This window comes from Erythrolamprus reginae, chromosome 3, assembly GCF_031021105.1.
Source record: "Erythrolamprus reginae isolate rEryReg1 chromosome 3, rEryReg1.hap1, whole genome shotgun sequence".
Lineage (NCBI taxonomy): Eukaryota > Metazoa > Chordata > Lepidosauria > Squamata > Dipsadidae > Erythrolamprus > Erythrolamprus reginae.
In genome coordinates this window covers 242571039-242596889 of record NC_091952.1, presented here as the reverse complement: position 1 = coordinate 242596889, position 25851 = coordinate 242571039, and the positions used below count along the sequence as shown (strand labels likewise).

Genomic DNA, 25851 nt, shown 5'->3' with positions numbered 1-25851 from the left:
CCATGATGGGAAGCATCAGGTTATGATTCCATCCGTCCCCCCCCCCCCAGGCTAGTCCTGTGAAGGGCTGGGGATGATGGAAAGGTAGTCCCAAAGCTGGGGAAGGAGGAGAAAACGGATTTATGTATTTATTTATTGTATTTATACACCGCTCCTTCCAAAACGGTTTCCAGAGAGGCTAACAAATGCAATAAATACAAAAATATTAAAATACAATCACAAATGACTGTGAATGGAATGACTGTTTTTTATGGGTTTTTAGACTTTAAATTTATTTAACTGGATCTAAGATACTGTATATTGTTTACCATATGTTGCAAGACCCTCGGAGAGGGGCAGCATAAAAGTCCAACTAATAATAATAATACATAATAAAATCAGTAATAGCAATCAATAATATCTTTTTTTTTTTAAACCCATACACGCACAGTATGGTTTTATATTTATAGGAATAGGATAGGAAGCAAGCCCGCCAATGACCCAGCCAGGTTAAGAGGCTTTAAAATACCTACATCTAGACTGAAAGAGAAGACAGAGGTGGGGGCTTTCTCGAGACACCCCCTCCCCGTCTCCGATGCGCCCCCAAAAAGCCCAAGCAGGATAAGCTGGAAAGGCGATTTGCGTCCGTTGCTTTAGGATGAAGTTGCGCCCCTTTTTTCTCCCACCCCCACCCCACCCCAAAACGGGAGAAGGAGAAGATCTGGGTCCCCCCACGTCAAGGCTCGGTTTTCCTCCGCAGGGATCGCACCGATTTCCAACCGCCTCCCCGCGATGAAGGTGCGCTGGGCGGCCGAGGATGCTCCAGAAAGAAGCCGGCAAAAGGATCGCGCCGCAGCCAGCGGAGGGAAAGGAGGGGCGGCGCGCCGAGGCCATATGAGAAGACGGGGCGGAGCTTATGCTAATCAAGCCGCGCCTTTCCATGCCTCCCTCTGGCGCGCCCGCGCTCTTCCCGGCTCATCCCCCGCCTAGCCAATCGGCGGCGCTATGCAGAGATGGTCTTATGAAGCTCCGGCCAATCGGGAGGGGGAGAAGGCGGGGTTAAGCGTTCCTCAGGAGCCTAGTGTGATGTGACGTTTGGGAGCGCGCGAGGGGGCCGTTGGTTGTCATGGGGACGGAGGCTCGCGCTTGGCGGCATCCCCTCGTGCAGCCAAACGGCGAAACCCCTCAAAAAGGGCTTGAAAAGGCGCGTGTTTAAGTGCACCAGAGTGCCTTCCGTCCCTTGTCGTTTCTTTTACTAGTATCATGTATATAAACATATCTTTGTATACCACCAATACGTATTTGACAAAACAAATAAATAAATAATAAACTTCACGAGGAAGGGGGGATGCGCTCCTTTGAGAATCGCCTCAGGGTGTTTCGGGATTTCCTTAAAAGATGCTCTCTACCCAATATTCTTAGAGGAACGTGGAGGGGCGGGGCAAGAGATATTTTACTGAAACCGTTCTCGAAAACGGCTCCTCAATAGGAGAGGAAAATCTCCACACACACGTTATTCCAGAGACGATGGCTCTCATTGCCTCACGGAGCCTTTACCTTCACCCGCGAGAAGCCATGCTGCCGCGAATTAAAACCAGAAAAAAGGTTTAAGCTCCACCAATCAACTCCGCCGAACGCTTCCAAATCCCACCAATCACGAGCCCGTAGTGCAATAGCGTAACTGTCGTCAGGTCTCTTTGCTTCTCCTCGCTCAGGTCGGACCGCTGTCGTCATGGCGACCGCGGCACGCTTGGACTTGGGGCGCTTGGCCCAGGAGGCCGCGGCCTTGGCGGGGGTTGTCCGTGGGTCGCTCGGTCCTCACGGAGGGCAGGTTCTGCTCACCCGCCCCACGGGGGAGGTCCTGATTTCCCGAGACGGACGGCGTGTGCTGGAGGCCCTAAATGTGGACTCGCCAACGGCCAGGTAGCCGCTTTGGGGTCGAACTTGTGGCCTAGGTTCTCTTTGCGGTCCGCGGGGGACCTGAGAGCCTGGCCTGGGGCTTGACTGAGCATAAAATTCGAGAAGGGGAGACGGCAAGGCTTATTTAATAATAATAATTTATTAGATTTGTATGCCGCCCCTCTCCGAAGACTCAGGGCGGCTTACAACATAACAGCAATACAATATAAATACAAATCTAATATTAAAAATTAAAAAAACTAATTTAAGATACATTGTTAAAAACTCATGTGCTACACAATCATACACACTCCATCCAACTGAACATAAACATAATAGAGGTCAAGAAAAAAGAAGGGGGAAGATTAATCTCACCACGCCTAGCGGCAGAGGTGAGTGTTCAACATTTTGCGGAACTCAAGGAGGGTGGGGGCAATTCGAATCTCCGGAGGGAGTTGATTTCAGAGGGCCGGGGGCCACCACAGAGAAAGCTCTTCTGGGTCCCCTAGGGTAGGTTCCCCTACTTTGCTCCCGCAACTTACAGCCATTGTAACTCCCACTTTGGCCCGCTTGCGCCCCCTTCCCCGCAAAAGCGCCATTATTTCATTCCAGCCAGCAAGGGTGGCGCACCTTTTTGCACATTTCACCACCTGTAAAGTTGCACATTGCACATGCCACCCTCTATGGCAGATATTTTCCAGCCTCGCCACGGGCTAGTCCCATATTCCAGAGCTATAGGTGTCACAGGACTGGCCCTTTGGTCATCCTGGAGCAACTTCTCCACCCGGGTGCAAGAAAGGAAAAGAAAGGCAAAAAAGGAGAGAGGAGAGGAAAAAGGAAAGAAGAAGAAAGGAAAGGAAGAAGAGAATCATGGTGACCACACAAAATATTGACACTTTGGGTCTCATTTGGACATTATCACTTAGGGGTGTATTCACTTTTTGTTGCCAGCAGTTTAGACATTAATGCCTGTGTATTGTGTTATTTTTCGGGGGACAGCACATTTATACTGTTATACGTGCTGTATACTCACTTCTTTGCATTATAGCCAACTGTCATTTCTTCGGTATTGTCACATGAAAAGATATACTTAAATGTTTACAAAATGTGAGGGGGTGTACTCACTTCTGTGATATACTGTATATGCTTAAAATAATTCATTTCAGCTTGTGCATGAAATAACAGCATGAAGATTCATACGTAAACAAGGTAACTGTGTTTAGCAGTCTTTTATAGATATATGTGGGTCTTGTCAAGAACTGTCTTTTGGACAGAAATTGGAGAGTTTTAGATACTTTAGATGTTTGAAATAAACAGTTTTTAAAGTTAACCATTGGTTTTTTCTTTGGTTTTTACAGAATTATGATAGCATGCATTTCTACACACTGCAATTTGTTTGGAGATGGCGCTAAAACCTTTATCATTCTACTCTCTGATTTATTACAACAGTTTGAAAAACTTACTAAAAGAGATCAAGAGAAATATTGTAGTTTGAAACACTTTTCCCAGTTTCTTGTGAAGATCCAAACAAACATCCTGGACCATATAATGACACAGGACCTTAAAAAACATTTTGTGTCAATCTTTTCTGCTTCTAATTCAGATACAAGACAGAATATGGAATTAGTATTAGAACCTTATTTTTGTGGAAAAGTAGGAAGTAACAGACAAACATTCCTAACTCATTTGACATGTGATTTCTACTTCAAAGTTACAGTGGGTAAAAACCCAAATGAGGCATTATACCTGGTGAATGAATGTTTTGCAGAACTGCATACCACTGTGACAGGCCTTCCTTTTTCAGATTCCAGGATCTTAGATGGCTTACTACTTCACAGAGATTTTGCCATATATTGTCCCACGGATGGTGATAAAAGAATTATTATAATAACAGAACCTATTCACTCCTCTCTATCTGAGTTGGGTATAGAAGTCGTTATGATTGCTGAGGGTCAATTCAATGCATCAGAAACCTGGATTACAAAAAGAACCGAAAGTCTTCTACAGCACATGCGAGATAATAACATCAAAGTGATACTATCAGGTGTAAAACAGCATGATATTGTTCATCGCTATGGCAAAAATAATGGCATATCTATTGTAGATTGCTTGTTAACAGAGGAAATCTCTCTTATTTGCAAGATTACTGGAATTTCACCTTTCAAACCATCTTTGGATAATGTTAACCATGAAATCACTCAAACAGCTGTAGCCAAATTTTGCCAGCCCTTCCACCTTGGAACAAAAAGGTTTGTTCACATTGGCTTTGCAGAAACCTCTACCATCCAGCTTTATTGCGTGATTCTCTGTGGACCAGTACATGGAGTTACAGAGCAACACACTTCTGCCTTTCGTGAAGCTTTGAAAATGCTACAACAAATGTTTACACCGATTCATCTTCCTCAGAATTGTGACTCAGAATTGGAAAATCACAGTCTTCTGAATAGTCTGAATAAAACTCAGCAACATTCATCTCCCCATCAGCCATTATTTCAGGAACCCAACGATTGGAGAAAACGTCAAACCAACACCAAGCATCTTACACCTTGTGCATTTAAAATGGAGAAACACTCTGCATCTTTTTCTGTAGTAGATGAAAATGTACTGCGTTCATCCAATTATAATTCTTCAACCGTAGTCATGCCTTCTGTTGATTTGACGCATGGTATTAAGAGCTCATTATTCCAGAAAAAGGATGATGACTTAGTTGGCTGTCAAACAGCTCCTTTAAAACCCAAGTTTCAAAAAGAAAGATTTCAAATGGCTGAGAACAAATTTCTTGAAGATAAAAAGCCTGATTTTAATATAGTCGATAAAAATGTACAGCTGCAAGTTAGTACTGCCAGTTGTGCCAGGCTGCTTAAATATGAGAAGAATGCTCAAAGGGGTAATCAGAATTATTCTTGCATAGAACTGGGATCAGTTCTGCCTGTAGGAGGGCTCTTTGAAATCCTGTTACATTACTATCTCTCTAATTATGCAAAACAATGCCAGTCATCAAATACATCCATCATTTGTTCTATACTTGCTGATGTATTGCTAAGTATTCCAAAAACTCTCTGCATGACACAAAAAAGGAAAGCTTTTCCTCAGCTCTGTCTCCAAGTTACAAGTGCCCTCAAAAGCAGTCAGCAGCTTCTGCCAAATCAAAAACTTCTAGAATCAGTTTCTTGTAAATACCACTTAGTAGCTTCAGTGCTTCAGTGTGCAGCTCAGTTGCTTAGTGTTGACTTAATCATTAGCATTAAAAGGCTACCACAGAAAGCTGAAGAGAGTGACTCAGAGGTTGATGGGTGAAAGCTGACTGCTCATGCACTGGTGGGAACCTCATTCATCTTGTCTGGTTACGTTTTGTCTTTCCTTCCCTAATTCTTAATGAAAGGATCCCAAAGGAGAAGAAAGAGAAATGACATAACCGTATTATTCTTCCTTCTTCAGCTTTCTCTTTGCTAGCAAGGACTTCAAAATAATCAGCTTTTGCAAGAAATGTACTCAAGCTGATATACATTGCCACAAATTCCATGCATTGTGTATGCAACTTTGCATGTGTATAGATCAAGAACAAATCTGAACTGAGGGACATTAGATAAGCAACAGGAGTTTATCAGTGACAGACAAAGGTTTTTTACACATTGAGAGAATGCATTGACAAAAGAGAAAGGCCATAATTATTGTATTTTATCTGAAGGACCCATTACCAGAAGTGGTTCCTTATAAAGGCAACCTTCATTACTTAGGGTGTGGGTGTTAAACATATCAGCTCTGCATTTGTTCAGCTTATTACATGTTAAACCTGTGTCATGGCTTTCTTTTCCCTCACATCAAAGGCAGAGTCCAGGACGGGTTAGTCTAGCTCCAATAGCTCTATGGACTGGGTTGAATTTTCTGCAGATCCACCGCCCTGATGACATTTCCTCAGTCATTCAATTCAGTCCTCAGCTCATGGACGTTTTCCTATCAGCTCCTGTGAGGTTTGGGTTATTCAATTGTTTTCTTGCAATTAATCCATCCTGGACTTTCCCAGACATTTTATTTTGTTTTGTTTTTCCTTCCTACCAACTGGAACGACATTTTGTTTTTGCCTTCCTGGGCTGATTCGTATTATCTGTGAGTGCCTGTCTCGTGCTGCCTTCGGGTGCTCAAGCAGGCTATTTTCTTGCTTTGGTTTGGCAGACTGCAGGGAATGTGCTGAGGAGCAGGGCTTCTAGCATTGTCGCCCTGCTCAGCCATTGGGCCATTTGTCTGGCAAGGTCGGCTCTGCCTGTTGGTGCTGCCACTTGCCTTTAAAGCCATTCCCTTAGGGGGTGCTGGGATCATTCCGGCTGTGACAGGGCTAGCCGCTTCGCGTTCCCTCGGTCCTTGCACCCGGTTCCCATTTGGATGATCCGGTCTGGCTATTGCTGGCTGTGCTCCCGTTTTGCAGGTGTAACTTCACTTACTGCTCTAGCTGTCTGCTGTGTTTGACTGTGAATGCCATTTTGCTTTAATGGCCATTTAGACTGCAGTTTTTAGATGCGGCTGCCATTTTGTTTCTGTCTTTTCACACAAATGCCATTTTGGAGCTAATGGCTTCTTAGCTGCCTTTTCTCAAAGGTGGCCTCCATTTTGGTGCCTTTTTCAGCAAAGGCCGTATGCTTCATTGATGGAGTTGTTAGCACTGTTGGAGGTGCACATCTAGGATGGGTCCTTCTTCCCACTTGTTGATCACCTGTTGTTGCTGAGAGCGGAACACGTAGCTGGGTCTTCCAACATAACAACGGACTGGCTGTTGGGCCTAGGTGGATCAGTCAGAGTGGCGGCTGGTGCCCAGTCTCTTTGAGGATTTGTCCCAGAGTTTGGCCTGCCCCTAGTGGATCTGTTTGCCTTCCTGGACAACACGTACCTTCCCCACTATTTTTCCAGGTTCCCATCTTAGTGGGCGGAGGGAATGGAGGCCCTCAGGAGTCCCTGGCCCAGGGACCTCCTTTATGCCTTCCCACCCTTGCCCCTGATTCCAGCTGTAATCAGGAAGGTGCTGCAGGAACAAGCAGAGTTGCTGATGGTAGCTCCCCACTGGGCCAGGCATCTGTGGTTTGCCAACTTAGTCAACCTGTCATTCACCCTGTCCTGGACAATCCCTCTAGATCGAGTCTCCCTCAACCAGGGTCATTTACAATCTGGACTACCAGGGGTTTCAGCTAGCCATCTGGAGGCTGAGCAAAGCCTCCTAGTCCGGGAGAGCTTTTCCACCAATGTCATCTGGACAATGCAGGCGGCCTTCCACCACATGTATTTATGAGGTTGACCTAGAGGACTATTTGTGCCTGGTGCGGGGAGCACCAGTTGGACCCTCAGGGGATGGCAGTTGAGCATGTCCTAGACTTCCTTCAAGGTGGTCTCAAAAAAGGCCTTTCTCTCAGCATGTTATGGCAGTAGGTCACTACCTTGGCCTCAATGTGGACTCTGAGGACCGGGATTCTCTGGCCCATCCTGGGGTTTGCCTTTTTTGCAGGGGGCCTCTAATCTTAGGCCTTCACTATCCCACCTGGGATTTGATCCTGGTGTTGCAGGCTCTAACCAAGCCTCTGTTTGAATCCTTGCAGGAGGCTTGTCTACGACTTTTATCATGGAAGGTGGCGTTCTTGGTGGTCATCATGTCTGCAAGACAAATCTCGGAGCGGACAGTGTTGTCAACATGCAAAGACCTTTGTGTCTTCCATGCAGACAGAGTGGTTCTGCGGCTAGATTCTGTGTTTCTGCCCAAGGCCAACTCCATCTTCCATCACACCCAGGAGTTGATTTTAACCAACTTCTGTCCAGAACTGCGCCACAACTGAGATCCGGTTCCGGGTTGAGCGGTATGGAGATGGTGGGTCTATCGCTCTCCTGAGACTACGGCAAAAATCGTTGGAGATGGGCCAGTCCAGCTTCGAAATGTCCCGAGGTTGGTCTGTTGTCTTGCCCCTTATTGAAGCAGCCAGAGACTGAGCGTTCTCGCTGCTGCTGGGGATGCTGGGGAGCGTTGGAGGCTGCAGGCTGTAGTGCCGATCAGCTGAGGCGCGGAAGATGGCGGCCGCGCCTGAACGCTGAGCGAAAATGCCGAAGGAGGGGAGAGAGGAGAGAAGCTGTGAAGGTGGAGAGCTGGACCGAGCCAAGCTTCCTGGCGTGGCACTGGTGAGTGAGAGTGACCAGTGCCGAGGCGGTGGAGGCGAGGTTCGAGGGTCGACGGAAAGGAGGGGAGCGGAGAGAACGGAGCTGAATGGAGCAGAGACCAGCACTGGAACTGGGGCGACCCTGCCTGCTCGTGAGACTGAAGCCGCTGACGATTCGGGCCGGTGGGAGCGACCTGCAGTCGGTGGTGGAGAGCACCTGAGAAGATCTAATGGGCGAGGAATATCCAGAAACAACACCCCCCCCCCCTGTATGGCACCGGTGGGTGAGAGCTGCTGGTGCCAAGAGGGGGGGACGACGAGAGAAACGAAGGAGACAGACGCCCAGTATGGGTGCTTACAGAGACCTGAAGAACTTGAGAGGGGGCGAGAACTATGAATTACTGGCAGAAACATCATGGCCAATGAGACCGGGGTTATTGTGTATCGTTTTAATCCCTGCTTTTGTCATCAATTGTCATAAACTGTCACACCCCCCCCCACCATTTCTTCTCACTTTTTTCCCCATTTCCTCAACTACAGTACTGTACTATTAAGATCATAGAAGAACTGCGCCCCTAGTGGCAAGACCATAGACTATAGTAGAAACAGCAAACTTTAAGACTAACTATATGGAAGATCTATAGAGGACTCGGACCTGGACTGGTTGATTGGCTGATGATTGCTATTAATTAAGATCTTATTTCGTATTCTATATTTTTATACTATTTTATTAACTTTCTAATTTTTTATCTTATTAACTTATTTATAAGGATAATTTTAATGTTTTAGTGTTTTAATCTTTATTACTGCTATTTTATACTGTTATTGATTTAATTGTTTTTTAAAATATTGGGTGGGCTAAGTAATGGATGACTGGGATAAATATGCTTGTGGGTATGAATGGAATGATTGGTATAACTGGGTTGGGGGAGGGGGTTATGGTATGGATGAGTTGGCTGATAGTGGTGTGAATGATAGATTTGGCCCACCTGACGCTCGGGAGACAGGAGAGGAGGGGGCACCGATCTCTGGGGTGGCAGAGGGTCGGAATATCCCTGTGTTGCTGGGGAGAGGCAGATATGGCGGGGGCCACAGAGCTAGCCGTTCCAGGGGAACGAGGGACCGTTGCTTATTAACAGTCCCCTGTTCCGGCTCTGTGAGCCCAATCTTGGGTACTGATGATGGGTGTAACTCTGGCCCTGGACTCAGGTTGCTACTGCTTAATGCCAGGTCGGTGGTAAATAAAGCTCTCCTCATCCGGGATTTGATCCTGGATGAGGAGGCCGACCTGGCATGTATTACTGAAACCTGGCTGGGCCCGGAGGGAGGTGTCCCTCTCTCCGAAATTTGCCCAGCCGGGTTTCAGATATGGCAGCAACCTCGACCCCAGGGAAGGGGGGGAGGAGTGGCTATTGTAGCCAGGGAGAGCCTTTGCCTGCGTAGACTCATTGCTCCGGAAATTGCGTGTTGCGAGTCTCTCTTGATGAAATTGGACTTAGGGGTTCAGGTGGGCTTATTTCTCACGTACCTGCCTCCCAGCTGCGTGTCTAAAGCCCTGCCTGTGCTACTCGAGGAGGTAGCCGGGCTGGCGGTGGAGTTCCCCGGACTTATAGTCCTGGGGGACTTCAACCTGCCGTCGCTCGGCGAAACCTCTGGGTTGGCACAGGAGTTCATGGCCACCATGACAGCCGTGGACCTGACTCAAGTAGTACAGGGTCCGACTCATGAGAGAGGGCACGCACCTGACATGGTATTCCTTTCCGAGCAATTGAGTAATGGTCTGAGACTAAGGGGCTTAGAAGCATTGCCTTTGTCATGGTCAGACCATTTTCTACTACGGCTTGACTTCCTGGCTCCAATCCTCCCCCGCAGGGAGGCGGAACCAATGAAGATGTTCCGCCCCAGATGCCTGATGGACCCAGAGGGCTTTCAGACGGCGCTTGGGGTTATTCCAGAGGCACTCGTCCACAGTTCGGCAGAGTCTCTCGCGAAGGCCTGGAATACGGCTGCTGCGGAGGCTCTAGACCGGATTGCGCCTTTGCGACCTCTCCGAGGCGTTAGACCCCGTAGAGCCCCATGGTTCAACGAGGAGCTCCGGGAGTTGAAGCGCCAAAAGAGACGTCTAGAGAAGCGATGGAGGAAGAGTAGGTCTGAATCCGACCGAACACTTGTAAGAGCTTTTATTAAGACTTACAAAGTGGCGCTCAAGGCGGCAAGATGCGCGTACCATGCCGCCTTGATTGCATCAGCGGAATCCCGCCCGGCCGCTCTGTTTAGGGTGACCCGCTCCCTTCTTAATCAGGGGGGAGTTGGGGAGCCCTTGCAGAGTAGTGCCGAGGACTTTAACACGTTTTTCGCTGATAAAGTCGCTCGGATTCGAGCCGACCTCGACTCCAATTGTAAAACAGAGTCGACTGACAACGAGTCAGTCGAGGTGACTGGGGCACGTACTTGTCCACCTGTCTGGGGAGAGTTTGATCTGGTGACACCTGATGAAGTGGACAAGGCCATTGGAGCTGTGAGTTCCGCCACCTGTTTACTGGATCCGTGTCCCTCCTGGTTGGTTTCGGCCAGCAGGGAGGTGACACGGAGCTGGGCCCAGGAGATTACCAACGCTTCCTTGGGGAGGGGAGTTTTTCCATCACTCTATAAAGAAGCGCTTGTGCGCCCCCTCCTCAAGAAGCCCTCCCTGGACCCAGCTGTGCTTAACAACTATCGTCCAGTCTCCAACCTTCCCTTTATGGGGAAGGTTGTTGAGAAGGTGGTGGCACTCCAGCTCCAGCGGTCCTTGGAAGAAGCCGATTATCTAGGTCCCCAGCAGTCGGGTTTCAGGCCCGGTTACAGCACGGAAACCGCTTTGGTCGTGTTGATGGATGATCTCTGGCGGGCCCGGGACAGGGGTTTATCCTCTGTCCTGGTGCTCCTTGACCTCTCAGCGGCTTTCGATACCATCGACCATGGTATCCTTCTGCGCCGGCTGGAGGGGTTGGGGGTGGGAGGCACTGTCCTTCAGTGGTTCTCCTCCTACCTCTCTGGCCGGTCGCAGTCGGTGTTGGTGGGGGGTCAGAGGTCGACTCCTAGGTTTCTCCCTTGTGGGGTGCCTCAGGGGTCGGTCCTCTCCCCCCTGCTATTTAATATCTACATGAAACCGCTGGGCGAGATCATCCAAGGACATGGGGTGAGGTATCATCAATATGCGGATGATACCCAGCTTTACATCTCCACCCCATGCCCAGTCAATGAAGCGGTGGAAGTGATGTGCCGGTGCCTGGACGCTGTTGGGGCCTGGATGGGTGTCAACAGACTCAAGCTCAACCCGGATAAGACGGAGTGGCTGTGGGTTTTGCCTCCCAAGGACAATCCCATCTGTCCGTCCATTACCCTGGGGGGGGAGTTATTGACCCCCTCAGAGAGGGTCCGCAACTTGGGCGTCCTCCTCGATCCACAGCTCACATTAGAACAACATCTCTCAGCTGTGGCGAGGGGGGCGTTTGCCCAGGTTCGCCTGGTGCACCAGTTGCGGCCCTATTTGGACCGGGACTCACTACTCACAGTCACTCATGCCCTCATCACCTCGAGGTTCGACTACTGTAATGCTCTCTACATGGGGCTACCTTTGAAAAGTGTTCGGAAACTTCAGATCGTGCAAAATGCAGCTGCGAGAGCAGTCATGGGCTTACCTAGGTATGCCCATGTTTCACCATCACTCCGCAGTCTGCATTGGCTGCCGATCAGTTTCCGGTCACAATTCAAAGTGTTGGTTACGACCTTTAAAGCCCTTCATGGCACTGGACCAGAATATCTCCGAGACCGCCTCCTGCCGCACGAATCCCAGCGACCGATTAGGTCCCACAGAGTGGGCCTACTCCGGGTCCCGTCAACTAAACAATGTCGGTTGGCGGGCCCCAGGGGAAGAGCCTTCTCTGTGGCGGCACCGGCCCTCTGGAACCAACTCCCCCCGGAGATTAGAACTGCCCCTACTCTTCCTGCCTTCCGTAAACTCCTTAAAACCCACCTCTGCCGTCAGGCATGGGGGAACTGAAACATCTCCCCCGGGCACGTTTAACTTATGCATGGTGTGTCTGTGTGTGTGTCTGTTAGTATCTGGGTTTTTTAAAAAATATTTAAATACAGTGATCCCCCGTTTATTGCGTCCCCAACCATTGCGAACAGGGTACTTCGCTATTTTTCAACCCGGAAGTCAAAATACCATCTACGCATGCGTGCCCGTGGGCACGCATGCGTAGATGGCAACCGGGAGATCAGCTGCTGGGCGGCTTCCCTGAGTCTTCCCCCTCTTGCTGGCGTCAGCGAGGAGTTTCCCCACCGCCCACGCAAACTCCTCGCTGCCGCCCGCCCTTCGCCCGCCCACGCCGTTCATTCTTGCCGCTTTCGAGCTGAGTCCGGGAGCGAATTTGCTCCCGGACTCAGCTCGAAAGCGGCGAGAATGAACGGCGTGGAAAAGCCGTTCCTTGCCGTTCGTTCTCGGCGCTTTCGAGCTGAGTCCGGGAGCGAATTTGCTCCCGGACTCAGCTCGAAAGCGGCGAGAATGAACGGCGTGGAAAAGCCGTTCCTTGCCGTTCGTTCTCGGCGCTTTCGAGCTGAGTCCGGGAGCGAATTTGCTCCCGGACTCAGCTCGAAAGCGGCGAGAATGAACGGCGTGGAAAAGCCGTTCCTTGCCGTTCGTTCTCGGCGCTTTCGAGCTGAGTCCGGGAGCGAATTTGCTCCCGGACTCAGCTCGAAAGCGGCGAGAATGAACGGCGTGGAAAAGCCGTTCCTTGCCGTTCGTTCTCGGCGCTTTCGAGCTGAGTCCGGGAGCGAATTTGCTCCCGGACTCAGCTCGAAAGCGGCGAGAATGAACGGCGTGGAAAAGCCGTTCCTTGCCGTTCGTTCTCGGCGCTTTCGAGCTGAGTCCGGGAGCGAATTTGCTCCCGGACTCAGCTCGAAAGCGGCGAGAATGAACGGCGTGGAAAAGCCGTTCCTTGCCGTTCGTTCTCGGCGCTTTCGAGCTGAGTCCGGGAGCGAATTCGCTCCCGGACTCAGCTCGAAAGCGGCGAGAATGAACGGCGTGGACAAGCCGTTCCTTGTCGCTTGCTATCGGCGCTTTTGAGCTGAGTCCGGGAGCGAATTCGCTCCCGGACTCAGCTCGAAAGCGCCGAGAGCCAGCGCCCCCCGGACCTCCAACCCGGGTTTGGGGGGCTGCTAGGAAGCCCTCCATGCCGGCGGCAAACAGCCGCGCCGCCCCCAATCTTCGGCTCCTCGCTAGCGCTGTGGGAGTAAAAACACCATCTGCACATGCGCAGATGGTGTTTTTACTTCCGCAGCGCTACTTCGCGAAAACCCGCTCATTGCGGGGGGTCCTGGAACGGAACCCTCGCAACGAGCGGGGGATCACTGTATCTTAAATCTGTCTGATTACTATGATTTGTTTTACATGCTGTGAGCCGCCCCGAGTCTTCGGAGAGGGGCGGCATACAAATCCAAGTAATAAATAAATAAATAATAAATAAATACTCTAGGATGTGTGGAGGGTTCTTTGCATCTACATCTGCAGAACTGCCCCCCTCAGGAAGACTGAGGCTTTGTGACTTTTCAACCTTTGTCACTTGGCCATAAGATTTCACCTTCTATGGTCAGTAGGTGGCTTGGGTCCTGCACTGCTAAAGCATATCAGTCGCAGTCTCTTCCTGTGCCTCAAGGTATGACAGCGCACTTGACCAGGAATGTGGCCAGTACAACGGCCTGGTCTACAAAGGTTACAGTTGAAGAGACTTTTTGGGCGGTGACGTGGACGTCTGTTTCTCCATCCGCCACTACCACATCAACTTGTTTACCTCGGCTGACGTGGCGTTCGGCCGGTGGATGCTGCAGTGGGTGCATGAGGAGCTGAGTAACCGTGAATAGTAATTGCCTGTCCTGCCCTACTGGACTCCTTACCTTTGGTATATCCCATCCTGGACTCTTCCTCTGATGTAAGAGAAAAGGGGCATTGGTTTTTACCTGATATGTCCTTTTTCCAAGGATCGAAGGAAGAGTCCATACCCACCCTTAAGTCTGGTTTTGGTCTGCCACCAGGGGAATTTGGTGTTTCGTGTTTCTGCAGGCTTCTCGGGATTTATCTGACCCACGGTTCGTGGATTCTGGTGGGAGCTTGCGCCATTCACTTCAGATTTGCTGTTGACTGAGGAAACGTCGTCAGGAAGGCAGATCCTCAGAAAATTCAACCCAGTCCATAGAGCTATGGGGATAGAGTAACCCATCTTGGACTCTTCCTTCAATCCTCAGAAAAAGGGCAAATCGGGTAAGAACTAACACCCCTTCTAGGTGCTGGAGGTAGAGCTCATATCTACTTTTTTCAAACGAGAAATTATGTGAGGTAGGTTTGACTCAAGGATTGGCCACAGCTAATAGTTTATTTGATTATAAGCTCTTCTAATAATATGCTCAAATAATATTTGATTGTTTCTTGGCTGTGGAGAAATCAAAGGTCCAAAGTTATTCCAAATCTCTTTTGACCGGAAAAAACACTCAGTGTGGGTAGTGTAGGACCGACGTTGCTGGGAAAACATTGATTAGTCTGAATGCGATAACCCTAAGCAAGATTTCTCTGGTTCTCTGGCCTCGAGGAAGCTTAAAACAAGGAAGGCTACATTTTCTTTTTCACAATTTCTGAAAATGTAGAATTGTGAAATGTTACTTCTTTATAAGGAACCACTTCTAGAAATATTTGTCCTTCGGGGAAAATATAAGAATTACTACCTTCCCTTTCCTCCACCCCGCAATGTATTCTCTCAGTATGTAAAGGTAGGGACATCTTTTACCTACCACTGACTCTCATCTGCTTGGGTTGGTTTTGTGTTTCCCTGCAAAGATGAGATCATGCAAAATTAAAATTGAACTATGAAATGGCAGCAAATAATTATGAAAACTAGACTGCATTTAATACCAGGATTATGGAGAAAGGGTTGGAGACATAGATTAATCATTGTGAGTAATCTGGTTTGCATAAACATGTTTATAGATCATGTTAAAACATGAGTAACAACCATGATTCACCTGGTTACATGGGTTTAGATACATACTGAGTTATAAACTGACTCACCATCTAAAGATAGATGAATTTGTCACCTGGACGTTTGAATATAGCTATGAAATACTACCCTGAATTTAAATACATTTGGAATATGGCACCAGACCAGATTATCTCAGGGACCGTCTTCTGCCGCACGAATCCCAGCAACCAGTTAGGTCCCACAGAGTGGGTCTTCTCTGGGTCCCGTCAACTAAACAATGCCGCTTGGCGGGACCCAGGGGAAGAGCCTTCTCTGTGGTGGCCCTGCCCTCTGGAACCAACTTCCCCCAGAGATTAGAATTGCCCCCACCCTCCTTGCCTTTCGCAAGCTACTTAAAACCCACCTCTGCCGCCAGGCATGGGGGAATTAAGATTCCTTCTCCCCCTAGGCCTTTACAATTGTATGTATGGTATGTTTGTATGCATGTTTGGTTTTTTATATTAAGGGGTTTTTAATTCGCTTTTAGTATTGGATTATTATTGTATACTGTTTATGATTGCTGTTAGCCGCCCCGAGTTTTCGGAGAGGGGCGGCATATAAATCCAATAAATAAATAAATAATAAGAGACTGCTCATTTTTTATCATTTTCTGATGGAATCAATAGTGGGTTTCACTTACCTTTGCTATTGTTTCAGGAATGGGAGCACTCAGGGGCAACACTGGTTCGCACCGGTAGCAACCCACTACTGGATGGAATACTTTTATTCTTATCTAGGTTTCAGGTGCCAGTAAATGTCTTTTTCCATGAATATCAACATTTAATACTGGATTATCATTTCATTAATTATCATTAATACTGGATTAATTATCATTAATACTGGATTATCATTTCATCAGTTGTCCAAACTGATGTGTGAATGTTTTACCTATTTATATTGAAATCCTGACCACCAAACATATTTAATCTATGGAGCACAGTTATCTTTTACAGATTAAATAATTATTGCTTTTCTAATTGTGACATCATTCAGTTGGTTTTCATAACAGTTGTGCATAACATTTTTAAAAGAGAAATCTGCATTCTTTGCAAATGTTTTGGTTCTACTTATTGGATGGACACTGATGCCCCCTGTTGGACACAAGTTGATATATCAATTTATTTATTATTATTTTATTTATTATTTGGATTTGTATGCCGCCCCTCTCCGAAGACTCGGGGCGGCTCACAACAAGTGTAAAACAAATCATAAATAATCCAATTAATTAAAATATTTAAACATTTAAAAAACCCCATATACTAACAGACACACACACAAGCATACCATGTATAAATTAAACGTGCCCAGGAGGAGATGTTTAGTTTCCCCATGCCTGACGGCAAAGGTGGGTTTTGAGGAGTTTACGGAAGGCAGGAAGAGTAGGGGCAGTTCTGATCTCCGGGGGGAGTTGGTTCCAGAGAGTCGGTGCCGCCACAGGGAAGGCTCTCCCCCTGGTGTCCGCCAACCGACATTGTTTAGTTGACGGGACCCGGAGGAGGCCCACTCTGTGGGACCTAATCGGTCACTGGGATTCGTGCGGCAGAAGGCGGTCTCGGAGATATTCTGGTCCGATGCCATGAAGGGCTTTAAAGGTCATAACCAACACTTTGAATTGTGACCGGAAACTGATCGGCAGCCAATGCAGACTGCGGAGTGATGGTGAAACATGGGCATTCCTGGGTAAGCCCATGACTGCTCTCGCAGCTGCATTCTGCATGATCTGAAGTTTCCGAACACTTTTCAAAGGTAGCCCCATGTAGAGAGCATTACAGTAGTCGAACCTTGAGGTGATGAGGGCATGAGTGACTGTGAGCAATGAGTCCCGGTCCAGATAGGGCCGCAACTGGTGCACCAGGCGAACCTGGGCAAACGCCCCCCTCGCCACAGCTGAGAGATGGTTTTCTAATGTGAGCTGTGGATCGAGGAGGATGCCCAAGTTGCGGAACCTCTCTGAGGGGGTCAGTAATTCCCCCCCCAGGGTAATGGACGGACAGATGGAATTGTCCTTGGGAGGCAAAACCCACAGCCACTCCGTCTTATCCGGGTTGAGCTTGAGTCTGTTGACACCCATCCAGGCCCCAACAGCCTCCAGGCACCGGCACATCACTTCCACCGCTTCGTTGACTGGTCATGGGGTGGAGATGTAAAGCTGGGTATCATCGGCATATTGATGATACCTCACCCCATGTCCTTGGATGATCTCACCCAGCGGTTTCATGTAGATGTTAAATAGCAAGGGGGAGAGGACCGACCCCTGAGGCACTCCACAAGGGAGAGACCTCGGAGCCGACCTCTGACCCCCCACTAACACCGACTGCGACCGGCCAGAGAGGTAGGAGGAGAACCACTGAAGCACAGTGCCTCCCACCCCCAACCCCTCCAACCAGTGCAGAAGGATTACATGGTCGATGGTATAGAAAGCCACTGAGAGATCGAGGAGCACCAGGACAGAGGATAAACCCCTGTCCCGGGCCCGCCAGAGGTCATCCATCAGCGCGACCAAAGCGGTTTCCATGCTGTAACCGGGCCTGAAACCCGACTGCTGGGGACCTAGATAATCGGCTTCTTCCAAGGACCGCTGGAGCTGGAGTGCCACCACCTTCTCGACAACCTTCCCCATAAAGGGAAGGTTGGAGACTTGACGATAGTTGTTAAGTACGGCTGGGTCCAGGGAAGGCTTCTTGAGGAGGGGGCGCACAAGCGCTTCTTTATAGAGTGTTGGAAAAACTCCCCTCCCCAAGGAAGCGTTGGTAATCTCCTGGGCCCAGCTCCGTGTCACCTCCCTGCTGGCCGAGACCAACCAGGAGGGACACGGATCCAGTAGGCAGGTGGCGGAACTCACAGCTCCAATGGCCTTGTCCACTTCATCAGGTGTCACCAGATCAAACTCTTCCCAGACAGGTGGACAAGTACGTGCCCCAGTCACCTCGACTGACTCGTTGTCAGTCGACTCTGTTTTACAATTGGAGTCGAGGTCGGCCCGGATCTGAGCGACTTTATCAGCGAAAAACGTGTTAAAGTCCTCGGCACTACTCTGCAAGGGCTCCCCAACTCCCCCCTGGTTAAGAAGGGAGCGGGTCACCCTAAACAGAGCGGCCGGGCGGGATTCCGCTGATGCAATCAAGGCGGCATGGTACGCGCATCTTGCCGCCTTGAGCGCCACTTTGTAGGTCTTAATAAAAGCTCTTACAAGTGTTCGATCAGATTCAGACCTACTCTTCCTCCATCGCTTCTCTAGACGTCTCTTTTGGCGTTTCAACTCCTGGAGCTCCTCGTTGAACCATGGGGCTCTACGGGGTCTAGCGCCACGGAGAGGTCGCAAAGGCGCAATCCGGTCAAGAGCCTCCGCAGCAGCCCTGTTCCAGGCCTCCGCAAGAGACTCCGCCGAACTGTGGATGAGTGCCTCTGGAATAACCCCAAGCGCCGTCTGAAAGCCCTCTGGGTCCATCAGGCGTCTGGGGCGGAACATCTTCATTGGTTCCGCCTCCCTGCGGGGAAGGATTGGAGCCAGGAAGTCAAGCCGTAGTAGAAAATGGTCTGACCATGACAAAGGTAATGCTTCTAAGCCCCTTAGTCTCAGACCATTTCTCAATTGCTCGGAAAGGAATACCATGTCAGGTGCGTGCCCTCCCTCGTGAGTCAGACCCTGTACTACTTGAGTCAGGTTTTTAAAATACTGTACATATACTGTATATATACTGTATATTACTTTTTTTAATCCTGTCTGTCCACAATAAATATTTTCTTTCCCTTTTCCCCTGAATTGTATCAATTCAAACACAGTATAAATGTATAATAATAATAATAATTCAAAACTCTGAGACTGTCATAAAGGACTTGACTAACTCTGCAACAACTGTTTTTTAGTTATTTTTTGGTGGAGTAGCTCAGGAAGTATTTAAACTGAACATTTGCCAGCGAGAGAATGCAAGAGGGAGTCTAAGTGAGGACCAAATAGGTTGTAACACAAATGGATTTTCTTCCCATTTATAATGATTAACTCCCAGAATTCTTCACGCTGGCTGGAGAATTCTGGGAGTTGAAGTCCACAAGTCTTAAAAGTTGCCATGTTTGGGGACCCCTGGGTTAACCCTAGAGCTTAATGTGTCTGAAAATACAGGATCGGAGATTATGGGTGGATTATGGTTTCAACCTTTATTGGCAGGAGATTTTTGAGGTCTATTAGATACAGTTTTCTTCCAAGCATTCTCATCTGTACACATGATACTTCAAAAAATAAAAGTTAGTTGTGTTTGGTCTGCAAAGCATGAGAAGGACAGCACAAGGTGTTTGACGGATAAAATAGTTTATATTCATACTGTAAAACTCCATGATTTTAATAGTTTTAGGCCCCTACTTCAAATCCTGTCTGACTTTCACAAACCGCTAATGAACATAAATTAAATTGCTGTTGCTTCGATTCCAACGATGGCTATGAGAGAATCATTAGTTTTTCAAGCTAGAAAACAACAAGGTATACTGTAACGTTCATATTGGTATAAATAGGTCACAAATGGCTCTACCATTACATATTCTCCCTTCATCTCACTTATACTGTATTTCCAATTTACTCGTGATTCATGCAACCAACATAATCTGTAGTAATATTGTCATTAGGAGACACTGAATACTGCTGTGATGTGTGTAAAACTTCCTTAGGATATTTCAGGATCTTCATATTAACATCATATACAGCTATTTACTGGTAATAATAATCATCATCATCATCATTATCATAATAATAATCATAATAATTTCAGACTGACTGAATTCTGAAGAATAACACACCAGACATTGTGATCGTGGAGAAAAAGAAAGTATGGATCATTGACATCGCAATCCCAGGAGACAGCAGAATTGAGGAGAAGCAGCTAGAGAAATTAGTGAAATACGAAGATCTAAAAATTGAGCTGCAACGACTCTGGCATAAAGCCGTGAAAGTGGTCCCAGTGATACTTGGCACGCTGGGCGCAGTGCGAAAGGATCTCAGCGGACATTTGAAAACCATCGGAATTGACAAAATCTCCATCTGTCAATTGCAAAAGGCCGCTTTACTGGGATCGGCAAACATAATTCGCCGCTACATCACGCAGTCCTAGGTGCTTGGGAAGCGCCCGACTGGTGATGAAATACAAAATCCAGCATAGTGATCTTGTTTGCTGTGTTGTACTGACATAATAGTAACAGTAGTAATAATAATAATAATAATAATAATAATAATAATAATAATAATAATAATTTCATGCCGCTCTTCTCCAAAAACTCGGGGCAACATTGTCAATAGGCATACAAATTGCCAAGTTAGACTGGATGTAATTCTTGCATCTTACTTCACATTAAACAACTACTTTCCATCTAACATTTTCAGGTCCAGTTCTACATGTTTATTATTTATTTATTTATTTATTATTTGGATTTGTATGCCGCCCCTCTCCGAAAACTCGGGGCGGCTCACAACAAGTGAAAAGACAATCCAGTACATTAATCCAATTAATTAAAATATTATAAATTTAAGAAAAACCCCTATACTAACATACATGTTGCTTCTCTTTATTATGAACTGCATGAAACCTAATTTGTGAAAGAGCACAATCTCCTATACAAGTCTAGTCTGGGTGTTGGTAATAATCACATAATGCTAAGCCAGTAATTTAATAATAGTTTATATTGTTTCTATGCAGTTATATTAATCTAGTCTGTGCATAATACCAAGCCACGAGGGATGCAGTGTGAAATCATGGTATAGAATGAAGAGATATGAACTAAGCCTTTGTCTTCACCACTGAAAACTCTTCTAAAGCTGACAATCCATATCTGAAATATCATTTTGAGATAAGACTGCCTAAATCCAAATTTGCTGACTTTCCAGCACCAGGCAAGTTTATTTGATTGATTTAGTAGTGAAAGCTGTCCATAATCTAATTTTAATCTGGTAATTGATCTGCATCTTTTGCTGGTTTTGGGTTGTGCTTATTCAATTCTGTGATCGATTGACAAGGCATTTATTTTTCATTTTAGTCTCTTAATTCCATCTGCTGATCTGCAGTCTTTGCGGAAAAGCAGCATGGAACATTTAACCAATTAGTTTAGTATAAATTCATTACTTAGGCTTTTGCCATGTTCTTTGGAAGTCCTTTTGTGAATGTAACAAAATATATTTTGGAGGCTATTTTTAGGTCACTAATATTGTAAGCCTTATCGAAACGTTGGGTAGTCATCAGTATAATTAAATTAGACTGATATCTACCAAGGAAAGGCAGATTGTCAGGCTCATCGAAAGAGCAAAATGAGAACCTGTAGTCTCTGTTTCCAAACTGCTGATTAATCCACCCTGATGATTCAGCACTTGGCTTGTAACCCACATTCAATCAATTTCTACTGAAGTGATAGCAGAATATTTTCTTACCTTCCGTTACATAGCAGGGGCTGCATAAATGTCACTTTGTAATTTGTCGCTGGGGGATGCCACTAAACATGAGTCAGAAACCACTCCAATTTGTTTCAGGGTAAAGGGTTCATCAAGGCCTCTTAAGCACTATGCCAAGAGAAAAGACTTCCAATCAGGATTTCTGACAGTCGGATGAAATTCAAAATTTTTCCCTACCGGCTCTATGGGCGTGGCTTGCTGGGTGTGGTTCGGTCATATGATCATAGCCGAGTGGACATTACTTCTTTGCCCTAATGACCTATAAAAAGAAGATATACCAATTATTTTGCACAAAACAATAAAAGAGGTACACAAATACTTACATATGAGCTCTTAAAAATGGTCCTAAAATGGTCACCTAACATCAAAAAGGTCATCAAAAAAGCACAACAAAGGATGTTCTTTCTGCGCCAACTCAGGAAGCTCAAACTGCCCAAGGAGTTGCTGATACAGTTCTACAGAGGAATCATTGAGTCTGTCATCTGCACCTCTATAACTGTCTGGTTTGGTTTGGCCACTCAGTCTTTATTGTCAAACTTGCCAACTTAAAAATGGCGTGATTAGGAAGGGAATCGAAAATAAGTCAGTAAGTGCTGTATTGCCTCTGTACAAAGCGATGGTGAGACCACACTTGGAGTACTATGTACAGTTCTGGTCACCGCACCTCAAGAAAAATATAATGGAACTGGAAAAGGTGCAAAAAAGGGCAACAAGAAGGATCAAGGAAATGGAGCACTTCCCTTATGAAACCAGGTTGCAATGCCTTGGTCTCTTCAGCCTTGAAAGACGGCGTTTAAGAGGTGAATTGATTGAAGTGTATAAAATCATGCATGGAATAGAAAAGGTGGATAGAGAAAAAATATTTTCTCTATCACATGATACTAGGACGAGGGGGCACTCCCTAAAGCTCATAGGTAAGAAAGTGGGGACAAATAAAGGGAAATATTTCTTCACCCAGAGGGTCGTTGGTTTATGGAATTTACTTCCAGAAGAGGTTGTGACAGCTGTCAGCCTTGATAGCTTCAAGGCAGGATTAGACAGATTCATGGATGCCAAGTGTATCAGTGGTTATTGAAATGGACGTCCATGTGCCACCTCTATATTGGTTGAGGCAGGCAGGATTCCCTTGAGTACCATTCGTCTTCTCTTTCTGCTCAAGATCCCCATGTACAATTGGTGGGCCACTGTGGGACACAGAATGCTGGACTCGATGGGCTTTGGCCTGATTCAGTATGGCTCTTCTTATGTTCTTATGTGTTATCGATACATAGTGAAGGGCTGCCCACCGCTGGCGCTACCAGTGCCGTTCCGGAGGCCAGCGTGGGTGCATGTGTGTCAACACACGAGAGAGAGTTCAGCAGTCTTCATCGATTTCTTTACTTCTGCACATGTACAGAAAAAAGGGGGGGGGGAATTGCCAAAATCTCACATGCGCAAGCATCCTCATGTGAGAGTTGGCTTCCTGTGGATGTGCAAAAGGCAAATCTCACATGGTGACACACACGCCGGTCAGGCACCTCTGCGCACGCTTCCTTGATTTTACTATCACTTTATAGAGTGGCCCACACTGGCAGCAGCCCATCACTGTCGATAGAGGAGAATATTCACCCACATTTCTTCAACACTCCGTGGCTTGCATTGGCTGCCGATCAGTTTCCGGTCACAATTCAAAGTGTTGGTCATGACCTTTAAAGCCCTACATGGCATTGGACCAGAGTACCTCTGGAACCGCCTGCTACCGCATGAATCCCAGCGACCGGTAAGGTCCCACAGAGTTGGCCGTCCCCGGGTCCCGTTGACTAAACAATGTCGTTTGGCGGGCCCCAGGGGAAGAGCCTTCTCTGTGGCGGCCCCGGCCCTCTGGAACCAACTCCCCCCGGAGATTAGAGCTGCCCCCACCCTTCCTGTCTTTCATAAACTACTCAAGACTCACTTATACCGCCAGGCATGGGGGAGTTGAGAAACCTTTCCCCCAGGCTTTTTAATACTTTGTTTTATGTTTGGTATGAATGTGCTGTTTGGTTTTTTGAATAATGATAGGGTTTTATATGGTTTTAATATTAGATTTGTTCCACTGCTACATTGTTTTTATTGCTATTGTGAGCCGCCCCGAGTCTTTGGAGAGGGGTGGCATACAAATGTAATAAATAAATAAACAAACAAACATTTGTAGCTCAGGGTTAAAATGAGAGGTCCTTGGTGCTTTTTGAGCTTGATTGCTTTCTTACAGATGTTTCATTAGCAAACTAGATAATGGAAATAAACTGATGATGTTACCTACTTTGGTAATGAAATGTCTAAAAGAAAACAATCAAGAACCCTTCATTTAAGATGTGTGGATTTTTGACTCCCAGGATTCACGCATACGGAAGATGTCAAGTTTGAAAAATACTGCCTTAAGAGTGAAATCATCCATGCCCACAGAGTCTGAAACAGGTTCTATGATGCAAGCTGTAAACCTTACATACATATGATGTCACAATCAGACAGATCCCAGAAGAGAACCTTGCATTATGATGTCATCATTTGTTACTTGGTACCATCTTACCCATGATTGAATGGGAATCCAGGGTATCAGTGAGGGGCTGCAATTAGATGGCTCTAAATACCTTGTGTTATATTCAGTCTAGCTCTTTTGATCTCCCCTCCTAGCTTTGATTTCCCTGTTTATGTTCATTGAAATCTGTATTCATTTTTTTTCATGCTTGGGATAAAAACTAGTTTTTATCAACTTGAGTGGAGTTTCAAAAGTATATCTCGTGAGATCAGAATAGCACCTGTGGCCTCAATAGATAGCATGGTATTGCTAGTAGGCTGTAATTTCTAATGCCCCTCAATTATCAGTTGCATATTTTTCATTATTATTCTTCATCAGTCAAGTCACAGATTCCTCAATCTTGATCTAACTTGCCAAATGAAAGGATTGTTTATTTTTTATTTTATTTTATTTATTCATTTGTCCAATACATAAATACATAGGAAGAAAATAGACATGTGATAATATAAAAGAGGGTGAAGGTGAACTTAGAGGAGAGGACATATGAAAGGAAGAGAATGTATAAGATAGGTGAAAGAAAGGAAAGACAATTGGACAGGGGACGAAAGGCACACCAGTGCACTTATGTACGCCCCTTACTGGCCTCTTAGGAACCTGGAGAGGTCAATCGTGGAGAGTCTAAGGGAGAAGTGTTGGGGGTTAGGGGTTGACACAATTGAGTCCGGTAATGAGTTCCAAGCTTCGATAACTTGATTGTTAAAATCATATTTTTTACAGTCAAGTTTGGCGTGGTTCGTATTAAGTTTGAATCTGTTGCGTGCTCTTGTGTTATTACGGTTGAAGCTGAAGTAGTCATTGACTGGTAAGACATTGCAGCATATGATCTTGTGGGCAATGCTCTGATCGTGTTTTAGGCGTCGTAGTTCTAGGCTTTCTAGCCCTAGGATTGTTAGCCTATTTTCGTAGGATATTCTGTTTCGAGTGGAGGAGTGATTGAATCTGGAGAAAGGTTACATTCTTGTGTTTCCAAACAACTTCAACTCATCTGATTTATGCCATTTTACTGCAACTAAGTAGAATTTGTATGCATCTTTAAAAGTACAGTACAATTGATCAGGGTTCCGATGTAACATCTGACTGAGGAAATACAATGATGGCCTACTGAATCCCAGCATACCAGTAGATGGCGCAAAATGGACATTTAAGGAAAATTTGATGGTCATCCTCACTTCCTGACTAAGGGATTTTTGTGTAACTTGAACGGTATTTAACCGAAATCCATGCAGCTGAAACGACACTCAAGTCTCATTCATCTGGAAATCTAAAGATAAAATAGAGCAATTAATGTATTAATTCATGGCCACACCAATTTAAAAGGCAGCACTTTAATTAGATTTCGAGTGAGAACTGTAAATTGAAATGTAAATGCATGGGATTCAAATTGCATTGGAACTACAGGGTGCATTCCAAAAGTAATGCACTTATTTTTTTTTTAAAGTAATTTGTTGAACAGATTTGCACAAACACTTAAAATTCTTCAATGTACTGTCCTTGGGCCTCTACACATTTTTTCCAGAGACTCTGCCATGACCAGTACGTGTCGTGGAAGGCATCTTCGGGGACCTCTCGCAACGTCTTCGGCATGGCTGATTGGATCTCTTCTATGGACGAAAAACTGGTTCCTTTCAGAGCTACCTTAATCCGAGGGAACAAAAAGAAGTTTGCTGGGGCGACTTAAGAACTATAGGGAGGGGCAGCGTTGGCACCTGGTGTTTGGCCAGGAACTCATGGACTCGTAGCGTGTTGTGGCAAGGCGTGTTGTTGTGATGGAATTGCCAGGTAGCGGAAATGTCTTCTCATCCTGAT

The 25851-nt window shown here is 46.5% G+C and overlaps 2 protein-coding genes across 2 annotated transcripts in view; one reads left to right on the top strand and one right to left on the bottom strand.

The window, feature by feature from the left end:
• SQLE (squalene epoxidase) overlaps positions 1-847 on the bottom strand; it is a 33570-nt gene extending 32723 nt beyond the window's left edge. Inside the window, exon 1 of the mRNA XM_070748289.1 lies at positions 513-847. The gene's annotated coding sequence lies outside the window, so the exon portion shown is untranslated. The remainder of the gene's footprint in view (positions 1-512) is intronic.
• An 864-nt stretch (positions 848-1711) lies between these two features.
• BBS10 (Bardet-Biedl syndrome 10) lies at positions 1712-5453 on the top strand. Its single transcript, XM_070748288.1, has 2 exons — positions 1712-1902; positions 3237-5453. Exons 1-2 carry the CDS (start codon positions 1712-1714, stop codon positions 5173-5175), a joined length of 2130 nt encoding a protein of 709 aa, XP_070604389.1. The 3' UTR covers positions 5176-5453.
• The last annotated feature ends 20398 nt before the right edge of the window (positions 5454-25851 follow it).

Bases quoted from the DNA above. Each gene is read 5' to 3' on its own strand.
- BBS10 (XM_070748288.1), top strand. From the start codon at position 1,712: ATGGCGACCGCGGCACGCTTGGACTTGGGGCGCTTGGCCCAGGAGGCC. The intron at 1,903-3,236 runs GTAGCCGCTTTG...TGGTTTTTACAG, and splicing joins GTGGACTCGCCAACGGCCAG to AATTATGATAGCATGCATTT.